Below are 13,008 nucleotides of genomic sequence, written 5' to 3' on the forward strand. Positions count from 1 at the left end.
TTGTGAGCCCATTGAGAGGAGAACCAGGTTCTGAGACATGGAATTATAGTTAAAATTGCAGTTCTGTTCAGGGGAATTTCCAAGAGGAAAAATGCAGTGGATTCATAATCAAATACATCTAATGTTCTCTGCTTTTTCTCTCCATAAGGGTGAGGTAAGAGGTAGGGATTCCAAACCATAATGATTCCATCACCTGCATAGAGATGAGAAATAACAAGAAGACTTTTCTGTCTTTGTTAGTGATGTAAAAAACATAAATTCAGTACCATTATATTAAAAACTAACGTGTATGTCGCTCACCATGGATTGCAGAGGACTTGTACAAATTACATCTGCATTCATGACAGTGGTCCTGTGAGATGTTTATTCTTTCTATAGATAAGGCAAAACGGAGTCTTTCAGAGCTGGAATGGTTTATCTGTGCTCACACTGCTACTGATTTGACTCTTGCTTCAGATTCTCTAAAATGTGGTTTTAAAGAGATAACTATATGCAAAGAGAAAGGACCTAGAAAGTTGATATAACTGGTTACCTAATGGTTCAGTATGAGGACATGCGAGTAGCTTCATAAAGATTTAGAAAATTTCAAACTGAAAATCTTCTGCACAGCAAAAGAAACCCTTAACAAAACAAGGAGGCAACCAACCAAATGGGATAAGATATTTACAAACAATTCCTTCAATAATACCCAAAATATATAAGGAACTCATACAACTCAACAACAAAAAGACAAACAATCCAATTAAAAAATGGGCAGAGGACATGAACAGAAACTTCTCCCAAGAAGACATAAAAGTAGCCAACAAATATATGGAAAAATGCTCAATTTCACTATTAAGGAACTGCAAATAAAAACCACAATGAGATATCACCTCACTCCAGTTAGAACGACCATCATCAACAAGACAAATAGTAACAAGTGTTGGAGAGGCTGTGGAGAAAAAGGAAACTTCATGCACTGTTGGTGGTGCAGCTGCTGTGGAAGGCAGTGTGGAGGTTCCTCAAAAAACTAAGAATAGAATTGCCATATGACCCAGCAATCCCTCTTCTGGGTATGTACCCAAAAAATCTGAAAACATTTATCCATAAAGATATATGTACTCCGATGTTCATTGCAGTTTTATTTACGGTGGTCAAGACATGGAAACAACCAAGTGTCCTTCGATAGATGAATGGATAAAGAAGTTGTGGTATATATACACACTGGAATACTATTCGGCGGTAAGAAAAGATGAAATACTGCTATTTGCAACAACATGGATGGAATTTGAATTATTGTGCTAAGCAAAATAAGTTAGATAGAAAAAGTCCAGTGACTTCTCTCATATGTGGGATATATTTAAAACTGAAAGCAACAAAGATACAAGATAAACAAATAAAGAAACAAAATAAACAAATAAAGAAACAAAAACTCATAGACGCACACAACAGTTTAGTGGTTACCAAAGTGTAAGGGGGGAGAAGGGATGGTAGAAGAGGGCAGAGAGGGTCAAATGTATGGTGATAGAAAAAGAACTGACTCTGGGTGGTGAGCATACAATGTAATATATAGATGAAGTATTATAGAATTGTACATTTGAAACCTATGTAATTTTACTAACCATTTTCACCCCAATAATTTTAATTAATTAAAAAAAAGATTTAGAAAATTTCAGAGATCATTGCTTGAGGAATTTTTATTAAAGGGAAATAATACTCGGGGGCAGTATTTCTTTCCTCCTTTTTAATTATATTTTATTATATTTTATTTTATTCTGGTATAGTTGATACACAATATTATTAGTTTCAGGTGTTCAATATAGTGATTAGACATTTATATACCTTACAATGTGACTACCACACCAAGTCTAGTAATCAGTTGTCACCATGCAAACTTATCACACTATTACTCACTATATTCCCTTTCACCCTTTTCAACTACTCCCCACTTCCTCCCCTCTGGCAACTATCAGTTTGATCTTTGTTGGGGACAGTTTCTCATTATATTACTACGGGCATTAGGAGGCCATAGAACCCTTCAGAATATACAACGTTTCTTGATTTCTGAAGTAAATGCAGAATGGGGTCCTGGATCGCCCTTCTGGGGCAAGAGGATTATTATGTTCATGGTTCACCCCACTGACCAAGCACAGAGTCTAAAGGATACTGACCAGGGAAGATAATTTCTCCCTGAATTTCCCCAAGGAAGGAGTCCACAACTTTAATCGTCTACCCTGAGGGAACAGAGGCTGTCCCCAGGGGAGAGTCTCCCCCTGTAACCCTGGCCCATACCAACGACTGTTTCTTTATCCCATTGCCTGCCCACGGGAGCACACACTGCCCTCACCCAGGAGCCTTGCCTCCGCAGAGACCTGGTGGGGTGATTTAGGTGAGGCGCCTGGAGTCAGGGTGTTAGTCTGAGTTCCTTCCTCTCAGGCCAGGCCTGCAGTGGCTGCCCTGAGTAATGCAGTGGGGACATGGACAGTGCAGAGAACTAGAAAAGGTAGAGGATGCTGACTGGGTCAGGCGGAAGCCCAAACCAGAGCCTTTGAGATGAGGTTTGAGCCAATCAGAAACAGGATTCTAAGGTGACACTTTCGTTGCTAGTAGAAGAGTCTGTGTGAAGAGGCCTGTGAGACAGGAAATCCCCAGGTCTAACGCAGCCTGCACTGCACAGTCCCAGGACAGAACTGATGGATTTTTTCCCCCTTAGGATGGGGGGGGGGGTGGGGGGGGTGGGCCAGAGGCCTCTGTTTATTCTGAAGAACCTGAGGTGAGGGCTGAGGGAACTGAGGTTCTTTAAGGTCCCTCTCTGACCATTCTTCCATGCCCCCCATCCCTACTCCAGGCCTCAGTTTGATGTTCCTCCTTTATGTTTCCATCCCACCGTGAAAGCCCTCTTTCTTCTGGAGTTACCTGATCCTGCATACACCACAGCCGGTGGGAGCCCAGTGATGAATTTCCCAGTGTCAGGTGCTCTGGAACTACGCACCCAACAGAAAATACGGAATAACTCACTGCCTCCATGTGCCACTAATGGAAACGTCTCGTTGTTACTTTTCCCTATTTCTGTTTACTTGATAAACTCCTTATATTCTACTTTTAGATCCTGTCCTTTATTTTAGGAGAATTAAAATACAGGGAAGAGAGAGAAGGGGGTGATACTGAGTGCCTTATTTATTACTATCTGCCAGGCGCTGTTCTAATTGCTGTATAACCAATAGTACTGCCCCTTGTCACCCGCAAGAGGAACCTGATAAATAACACATTTATTTTAAAAAGCACATGGTTACTTCTGCCATCTGGGGTTTGATGTTTAGGACTGACAGAGTACAATCTGTAACTGTAAACCTCTGCTCCCTCATTAACTCTATTCAGGCCCCAGGAAATGCTTCTCCACATCTTTTGCTCTCTGTCATCGAAACTGAAGGTCACCCTGTCTGATGTGGTGAATGTTTGTGTCTTTGCTGATATCACATGAACCTGTTTCATGGTTCAGGGAAGATTTAAGCAGCTGAAGAGCTTATACAAGAAAAGCCTACTTAACTTTTCAAATATTTTCATTCAAAGAGCACAAAGGCAACAGATTCTTGCTTAGTGAAGAATCACTGGCCAGCAGGGCTGGGTGTCAATGTTTTGTTTGTTTTCTTGCTCCTCATGTTAAAGTGATATTCCCACCAGTTGCACATGGCAGCAGAGGAACATTTTGCAATATTCAACTGGTCATATTACTGCTAAGTTTGTATATATGAAGATCAAGATGTAAAGTGCATGAAACATGACCCACATTTTCCAAAGAGAAGCTTGAGGCAAAAAGAGGTTCAGTAATTTCAACAAATAAGGCACATTAGTGGTAGAACTGAGCTCAAAACCATTTCCTTTTCAGAGTGCTGCTCTTCCCACCACTTTTAAGGCTCTCTGTGTCTAAGATAAGATAATGGAAGTGAACATCTCTGTGACAATAATTTTCTCTCCCCTAATATATGATGCCCACTTATTTCTCCTACTAAAAATCGCAAGTATAGAAACAATAGATATTAAATAAATATCACAAAGGTGTCTACTCTTGAGTCCTTTTTCTTTTGGTTCTTTAAGCCCCTAAGGCATTCAACCTTCAGATTTTCTATAGAGAAGAACCTTCACTTTATATGTTCATCCCGGGCAATTTGATGAAGACTCACTGCCAGGCATTGGATTGAGAACCTTCTACAAAAACATCTGCCCAGAGACAGATGAGATCCTTCAGCTCCGGTGCTGATTGGTTCCTTTCCTAGGGACTCTCCAATCCTACCATGCATGGATGCTGTCACAGGTTTTTATTCTCAGAAGCGGGTACATCAGAGCCACCAGGTGTGAGCTGTGTTGGCTACCATTACTTATTCCTTTGCTCTCAGTTATGCCTGGGACGATGGCTCTGTGGATCCCCAGAGGCCTTTGGACAGCAGCTGTGATGGTGACGATGGTGGTGCTGAGTGCCCCAGTGACTGAGGGCAGAGATTCTCCACGTAAGTGCAGGGCAGCTGTTGCCCAGAGCCAGTACTCTGGGGAACAGGCTCTGAGGGACCCTTGGGTTTGGGGAATTCTGTGATCTCAAAATACAGTGTTATATCACTCATTTCCTCCCTTTGGGAAAGAGAGCTAGATACATTCTCATCTCCACCTTAATTATTAGGTGAGGACAACCCCGATATCACAGGCTCAAGCCTGGGGATATTATAATGGGGAGGATGAGACAAAGTGTCCCTCTACTACTAGTGACAGGAAAAAGTGACATTGGTGTTATTTTTGAAGGTACGAATTTGTCCAAAGAAGAGACAGCAGGATTTGTCATTTCAGGGTCCCCCAAGACCTTGTCTGGACTAAATACTGTGGGTTTCTGGGTTGGGGAAATGCAGGGCAGCAGTGGTCTGTGTAATCTCAGTATTTGAGGAAACAGACTCTACATTCCTGACTCTGAGTGGAGGCCTGTGAGGCAAAGTCTTTGTATTTGTGTGAAGGTGACTGAATGACCACAGACACGCAGTCTTCAAGTTTCACTGATTTACGATCTTACAGTAACTTGAATGGGATTCAGAGGCTTGAGTCAACAATGGACTGTATTTCGAGAATGTAAAGAAGGAAAATAATAGTATTGAGAAACCATTTATTTCAGACATAGAATTGATATCTTTAGTCCTCACTCTTCCTAACACCCCTATGTGCAGGTATCATGACTTCCTTTTTACACAGTTACCATATAGATAGTCTAAATAACCGGTCGAAGCTGGTAATTGGCACAGTTTAATTGCAATTTAATTGATCTAATTGGGAGCCTGTGCTCTTTCTATGAATCAGATGTTCCTTTCTAGGACTGGGGAGGCTGGGTCCCTTCTAACCACAGGAGTGCGAGAACCTCACACTGCAATTGGTTCACTTGAAAACTCAGAGTAAACCCAGGCATCAGAAGGAAGGCACTTTGCCCAGGGTCCAAAGAGAAATTTCTTGTCAGGAAGAGGACAGGCCTAATTCCAGACCTTTGTCGTCATTCCCTAACTCTCATGCTTACGTGCATACTTGTTTGTGTCTGAGGTTCCCAAGAGTGCTATGGAAGATGGGATTTCAGGAGAGAACGCCCTGATCCCTCTAAGTACAGGGATGGATGTACAATCACCCGACGGCCGCCTTCAGCCTGTTCTCGGGCTCAGGCAGGTCCCAGGGCCTGTCCCTGGAGACAAGCTGTCCTCCGTCCCCTCCCTCCAGGCAGGCCCTTCTGGAAGCCCTCGGAGCGGCGGGCAGGCCCGGGCAGAGCGGCCTGGGGGTCCCGGGTCGGAGCGGGTTGGGCGGGAACCGGAGGTCGCCGCCGGGGTCAGGCTTATCTGCCCCACGTGCCCACGACCCCGAGCGCCGGCGGGGCCAGCGGCGGCCGAGGGCTGTGGGCTGAGTCCTGACGCAGCGGCGCTGATTCCCCGCAGAGGATATCGTGTACCAGTTTAAGGGCCGGTGCTACTTCACCAACGGGACGCAGCGGGTGCGGCTTGTGACCAGATGGACCTACAACCGGGAGGAGATCGTGCGCTTCGACAGCGACGTGGGGAAGTTCGTGGCGGCGATCGAGCTGGGGCGGCGGCAAGCCGAGTCCTGGAACCGGCAGAAGGACCTCCTGGAGCAGTACCGGGCGGAGGTGGACACCGTGTGCAGACACAACTACGAGGGGTTTGAGACAAGCGCGAGCCTGAAGCGGCGAGGTGAGCGCGGGGAGGGGATGCCCCTCCGACCCGAGTCCCGGGCCCACGGAGGGGACAGGGAGGCGGGGCGTGCGCGGCGCAGGGCGGGGACCGAGGGCGGAGCCGCGGGAGGGGCGTCCGCCGCCCTCGGAAGTGCGGGCAGAGGCAGCTGGACCTGCCCGGTGGGGCCCCTACTCTTTCCGCTGACTGTGCACCCACCGCCCGGGCCTTCGCTGTGCCGCCTGCTCGTCCCTCACCGTCCCCAGGCGGTGCCCCGCGCCCGGCGAGCCCCCCCCCCACCCTATCCCCCCCCCCAGCCCGCGGCTCCGGTGGGAGAACCCAGCCAGGTCCAGCTCCAGCTCTCGTCCCTGCGAAGCTGAAGGACGGGGTCGGCTCGGAGGTTAGGGCTGCGACCCAGCCTCGGCGGGCACCTCGCACACGCGGTGATGTGGTAGGGTCCTGGCACACTGTACTTTGACGTTTTGGTTTCAAGTTATTATTCCTCTCAATGCGGTTTATTTCAATGGCTGTCACTAGTCCTGGCCCTCTTTGAAGCGACGGACTGTCATTGTCGTTGTGCCTGGTGCCTGACACGTGACTGACACAGACTAAGCCTTTGTGAAATGAATGAGTAGACCTACTCAGCTGCCCATCCACTAAGACTCAACAGAAAACAGAAGGGGAAGTAGAGCCTCAAAAACTGACCTTATTATTTTGTACCCGTTTTCCTTAATGCATTAAAATAAACTCGACTTGGATCTTAATAATTTAGAATTTATGAATGCAAAGTCTGAGGAAAAAAGTGCTAAAAATAAAAACACTTGAAGGGTGTTGTAAGACAGAATTTAAATCTCTTAGAAAAGCTCAACAAATGTCCCAATAGAGCTGAAATTTTGGAGTAATGAATTGATCCTATTAAATTAGTGAATAAAAAACGTTTTAGGTTTCTTTTGACCTAGACCCTGCCTGTCACCACCTATTTTATGCTATTTAATTTCACAGCTACTTATGTGTTAGGAATTAGCACCACCACTTTAATATTGGTACATAATAAACACTTTAAGTAATTAGCCCACAGTTGTTCACCAGGTCCAGAATACACAGCAGCCATTAGATTCTATGTTACAAGTATATGCTTCATCTATACAATGGAAGCAAAGCCTCATTAAAGTCAGTTATGAGCAGAAGCAGCAATGTGTCTGTCCTTGCCTATTTTCAATGTTTGTGGGACAAAATGATACTTTCGGCGGATTGAGAATTCACTGATTAATCCTTAGTCTGACCCCAGCGTTATCTATGCATGATTACATAACTTCTAGCTTACATTCACACTCTCTTGCCTTCTGAACCATAACCTAATTCCACTAAGTACTTACATTTTTGCTATTTCAGGACTTTTTCATAAAAATTATTCTAACATTTTTCTCTTGAACTTGTGCCCTCTGTTTTTACTCCCGCACTGTCTAAGATGACAGATTTTATAAGTCCATACAGCTGACTGTGATTTCACTCAGTCTCCAGGAAGTGGAACCTGAACAAGAATTAAAGTATAAGCTGAAAACAATTCCTTCTAGACGATGGCTCGTGAGTTGGGTGCTGAGACTGCCTGCTGACCTCCAAGTCCCACTCATGCTTCCATGTGCACATTACATTCTCACTAACCCCGGCCAACCTCTGCAAGAATCTCAGAATATTTTCTACAGAGAACATACATGATAATAATGTCTGATTTCAGAACAAGGAAGTAATTCTTAAAAGTAAGGGGATGGAGCAGGGTAGGCAGCTAAACACATTTGAATATTTAAAGAAAATTAGGGGGCAAAAAGAAAATAAGAGAACACAACATACTATCAAATAGATAAAACACACATGAAGTATTTGCCATAGTTTCACACTATGGGAATAGGGGAGATGCAGTACAATGGCTGGAGAGAGAAAGGATAAGATGTGTAAATAGCTACAGAGAGGTGTGTCGTATTTGACAACGAGTAGTAATTTGAGAAAATAAAGGAATCGAGACATGGGCAAACATCATGTTTTATTAGTGTGACTTGTTTTCAAGGTTCCCTTTCTTTTCCTTGAAAACTTACAAACTTTTGAAATAACATTCTTTTTTTTTTCTCTGTTACTAGATTGCAGGTTCTGTAAGGGCGGGCACCATGGTCTGTTGTTTATCTTTCCATTCCCAGGGCTTGTTAAATTTATATTTGTTGAATAAATGAATCAACAAGTGAATAAAATATGGGTGGCACATATGATGTAGAGATGAAAGTTTATGTATTTAATAATATAAACTTTTATGGGGAGTTTACCACAGAATGGCATCTGAGCTAAGGTTAGGGTTAGAGCTGAGAGAGATGCTTTGTTGATGGGCAACATGTAAGAAGGGCTCTTGCTCTCGAATTCCCTTAGTATCCACGCAGAGGGTTACAGAATACAGCCTGTGTGAGAAGAATCGCTTTGAATGAAGGAATCATGGTCACAGTTGTCCTACTTTGTTGGACACAGAAATGTCTCTACATTCTTAATTCTCAGTCCATGTTACTGTTCGTGGGGCCGTGACTTGTGCTGATGGTCTCACCGCCAGCAGGAGACTCCAAACTGACGTACTTTCTCTACCGTGAGGAGCACTGGGAACTAACAGAACAGTGTCACTGCCCAAGTGGGACTCACTAGAGCTCATCCGGATTGTCACCTTCCCTAGGTGTGGGGGGAAAGAAGTCCAGGTTTACATTTATTTTTTAAATTTTTATGAATTAAATTTTTAAAATTTTATTTTTATCTATTAGTATCAACAGAATAACTCCCACAAAAGGACTACTATTACCTCTTGAGACTGAAAAGTTAACTGTGTTTATTCGAGCTGATAAAGTAGCCCAGCTCGGATCCTAATCCAAGAGTTGGAATCCGGGGATCTTCCCACTCTGGTTCCAAGGAGGACTGCGCCCCACGGGGAGGCTTGCTGTGTGGGCTCACTTCTCACTGCGTCCTCTCCTGTCTGTTACTCCCCTGCAGTGGAACCTACAGTGACCGTCTCTCCATCCAAGACAGAAGCTCTAAATCACCACAACCTGCTGGTCTGCTCAGTGACAGATTTCTATCCAGGGCACATCAAAGTCCGGTGGTTCCGGAACGACCAGGAGGAGACAGCCGGCGTCGTGTCCACCCCCCTTATCAGGAACGGGGACTGGACGTTCCAGATCCTGGTGATGCTGGAAATGACTCCGCAGCGAGGAGATGTTTACACCTGCCACGTGGAGCACGCCAGCCGGCCGAGCCCCATCACAGTGGAGTGGCGTAAGGGGCACTTTTCCCCTTTCACTGTGGGCCCCACAAGACTGAGGGCAAACAAGCTTCCCCTGGCCCATCTCATCCCTTCCCTTATCCCTGGTGTCACTACTGAGCTGGAAATTCCAGGAGACTAGAGTGCCTCTTGCGCCACGGCAGGGACATCAGAAGAAGCATGACCTCATTGCCTTTCCAGGAGCTAGGAGGTCACGCCATACACCACGGCCCCAGAACCCAGCCTGGTAGCTCTGAGGCATCGACTGTTACAGCTGGTGACTGGGCCTTGGGGTCTAAGGTTAGGGATGTGTCCTGAGGAGCAGGGATCTGCCTCCTCCTTCTCTCACCCACACAACAGTGTCCAAGGATCTGTGGTCTGGTCCTCCCCTAGGGGTGCTCAGAATGGAGAACTGGGTTCCCCTGCCACCTCCCCCTCCTGTACCAAAGGGACACTGCGGGCGTGGGGACAAAGGCTGACACTCGGGCTCTGCTCTCCAGGGGCACAGTCTGAATCTGCCCAGAGCAAGATGCTGAGCGGTGTCGGGGGCTTCGTGCTGGGGCTGCTCTTCCTCGGGCTGGGCCTTATCATCCGTCACCGGAAACAGAAGGGTAAGGCGCTCTGGGGACATGGGGATGGTGAGCTGTGACTGAGACTCTGTTGAGGGATGTTTCTGCTTGTAGGTGTAACTCTTATCTCCTGACCCTTAGAGGAAGGAAGGAGGCTGGGCAGGTGGTGGGGGAAGGCACTGGACTTTGATTTTTACGGGTTGAAAGGTCGTCCTACCACAGAGGTGACAGGTGGAGTGTATTCTAGGACTTCCTTACCAGTCATTGTTATCTCACTGGCTCCTTTCCAGAGGGTCAGACCATTGTCTTCTCTTCCTTCTACTGATAGTTCCATTCATTTGGTGAGGGGGGGGGGGCAAGGGAGGGTTAGCTTAGGGCAGTTAAGGCCTTGTGGTTGATGGGCAGTGAGGAAATAAATTTCCAGTTAAGTTGTATATCTCATGTCCCTTTGGGGTGAGTGAGGGCCTGGCTGTTTGTGTAATGAGACCTTTCTCTGTGTAACTCCTTCTGTAGGTCTTCGTGGGCCCCTGCCAGGTACTATTTCTGCTGTATTCATTGGTGGTGGTGGTGGTGGGGGGTGACTGGTAAAGAGGGGAGGGTGTGAGGAGAGTGTCCCTGGCCACAGTGGCCTGGTTCATGGCCTGTTCCCTGCCACCGGATCGAGAGCTGGGGGAGCAGTTTGCCCAGTTTCCGTAGGGAAGGGAGAAGATGTACCTCAGGGTGCCCCGTGCCGATCACTCTCTCTTCTGCAGGGCTCCTGCGCTGAGTCCTGAGGACACTTGACTGGCCTTGGTCTTCTCTCTTCTGAAATGCCTGCCTCTCCAGCCCAGAATTTCCAGCTGCCTGTCAGCCTGTCCCTCTGAGATCAGAGTCCTACAATGGCACTGATGGAGTCACCAGGTCACTTCCTGTGACCCCACCCCTAGGATCTGACTGCCATGCTGCTTCCTGTACTGACCCCGAACCTCACCAGCAGTGTCTGCTCAGGCTCCAGGGCTTTTTTTCTGTTTCTTTTCTCCCCCCACAGACTGTTCAAGAGAAGCACATTGAAACCGTTTACCTGTCTATACAGCTTTTATCATAATTAAACATATTATGAGTTATCTGTCTCCTTAACCTCCTTAAATGAGCAGAGGTAGGAAAGCAACGCAGAATGAAAGGAACATATTTTGAGGTGACCCAACAAACCTGGGACCAGAAGGAGGGGTTGTTCCTTGAAAGGAGACTAGAAGCATCTTGGGGTGCCATGTAAGGGGTGGAAAGAGGAGTCAGAAAATCAATCGTAGCATCCTTGCTGGTTCTTTAGTATTGATGTTGAGCGCAGTGGCCTCAGGATATGCCGCCTCTCATCCAGTCTTGTTGGGAATGTAAGTAAGGATAGTGGAACTGTTTGCAGACCGATACAGTGGCCTCTGGTCATTGATGTTTCAAGTATATCCTGGCAAGACATGTTGATTGAGGTAAATTTTTATTTTTGAGAAAGTGTAACCAGCAATAAAAGTACTGTTTTTGGTTTCAATTGATAGAAATCAACACAAATGTATTTTGTTCATGTTACAAGTCAGCCTGGGGTCGAGCTGATCTCAGAAGTGACTAAGTCCGTATATTCAATGAGCTCTCTCTCTTCTCTGTTTTACCCCCATCTGTGCGCCTTTCTCTCTTTCTCTGCATCTCTCTTTGTCCTGTATGTTTCTATCAGTGTGTTTCTCTGCACCTTTGCCTCTGTCTCCCTTGCTGGGTCTCTCACTGCATCGCTGCTTCTCCGTCTCTCCTTTTTCTCTATCTGCACTTTTCCCACTATTTACCTGCATCCCTCTATCCCTCTGTATTTCTTTTTTGCATCTCTCTATTTTCTGCATTTCTTTCTCATCACCTCACATTTAATCCCATCTCTGTTTCTCTCTGTGTGTATATGTCTCTCTGTGTCTGTCTCTGTTATGTGTTTCTAGAGTGTCTACTAGAATCTCAACCATTCTAGCCAAGATTCTCATTGGCGCAACCTGGGAACCAGTCAATTATCAAAAACACCACCCTGTCCATGGGATACTCAGCCAGCATTGTGCTCCTCACACTTACTGGGAACAGGGACTGGATTTTCCAGCTGCTGTGTTGCCTGAGTGGCGATGTCTACACCTGCCACGTGGACACCCCAGCCTCCAGAGCCCCTTACAGTGGAGTCGTGTAGAGGCAGTTTGTTTCTCGGGGACCCCACACGACAAATGGCAGAGCGCCCTCTGGTGCTAGGTTCCCTGCTGGGGGTGTTGGTTCACACCCATCCCACTCTTGTCTCCTGCACGTTCACCTGGTGGTGCTGCTGGGCTGGAATTCTCAGAGGACAGAGCTGCCCTTGTCTGTGAACATAATGACCTGTCGATTCCTGATGACATTCTCTTCCAGGTCACTACACACAGTGGGTCCTTACACAAGGACTCCATCTCAGTCCCTGGGTCCTGAAGGCGGGTGGCTGGCAGCATCTCTGAGGTTATGGAGGGCCATGCTCCTGAGGGGCAGGTGTGTCCTCCCCTTGCTCCATCACTGACACCCTGGGCCTGAGGAGCCCATGACAGGGCCTTCCCTCTCCTGGATGAGGTCAGAATGGGGAACCAGGCTTCCTTCATCTCCTGCAATCCAGGCTGCACTGCAGGACATCAGGCAGGGACACTGGGGTGCGGGGACAGACAGTGGTACTTGGGATTCTGCTCCCCAAGGTCAGAGTCTGAATCTGCCTGGAACACGACACTGAGTACTCAGAGTGTTCGTGCTGGTTTGTCATCTTCCCCAGGGTCGGCACTGCCACTCACTATAGGAGTAAAGACGGAGTGACACCCCTGGGGAAGTGGAAGGACTTGTGCTGGGTGACAGGGAACTCTTGCTCTCTATATGTAGCTGTTTGCTTTTGTCCCTGCAAAGGCAAGAGGCAGAGCTGGATACTGAACCAGTCTCAAGAGTTTAGGGAGATATTGAAACTTGACTT

General features: G+C 46.8%; 1 protein-coding gene across 2 annotated transcripts; it reads left to right on the forward strand.

Moving 5' to 3' along the window:
• Positions 1 to 4,277: 4,277 nt before the first annotated feature.
• LOC109440018 (SLA class II histocompatibility antigen, DQ haplotype C beta chain-like) lies at positions 4,278 to 11,137 on the forward strand. Of its 2 annotated transcripts, XM_074332741.2 has the most exons (6): positions 4,278 to 4,484; positions 5,931 to 6,203; positions 9,198 to 9,479; positions 9,966 to 10,076; positions 10,548 to 10,568; positions 10,787 to 11,137. In XM_074332741.2, exons 1-6 carry the CDS (start codon positions 4,280 to 4,282, stop codon positions 10,798 to 10,800), a joined length of 906 nt encoding a protein of 301 aa, XP_074188842.2. In that variant the 5' UTR covers positions 4,278 to 4,279; the 3' UTR covers positions 10,801 to 11,137. The 2 variants fall into 2 exon arrangements, with proteins under 2 accessions (XP_074188842.2, XP_074188843.2); XM_074332742.2 differs by lacking the exon at positions 10,548 to 10,568.
• The last annotated feature ends 1,871 nt before the right edge of the window (positions 11,138 to 13,008 follow it).

Source organism: Rhinolophus sinicus, chromosome 2 (genome assembly GCF_057876585.1).
Source record: "Rhinolophus sinicus isolate RSI-liver-muscle chromosome 2, RSI-T2T, whole genome shotgun sequence".
NCBI classification, from domain to species: Eukaryota; Metazoa; Chordata; class Mammalia; order Chiroptera; family Rhinolophidae; genus Rhinolophus; species Rhinolophus sinicus.

Coding starts and splice junctions, on each gene's coding strand:
- LOC109440018 (XM_074332741.2), top strand. CDS start 4,280: ATGCTGTCACAGGTTTTTATTCTCAGAAGCGGGTACATCAGAGCCACC. Junction 4,485..5,930: donor TGAGGGCAGAGATTCTCCAC/GTAAGTGCAGGG, acceptor GATTCCCCGCAG/AGGATATCGTGTACCAGTTT. Junction 9,480..9,965: donor CCCCATCACAGTGGAGTGGC/GTAAGGGGCACT, acceptor TCTGCTCTCCAG/GGGCACAGTCTGAATCTGCC.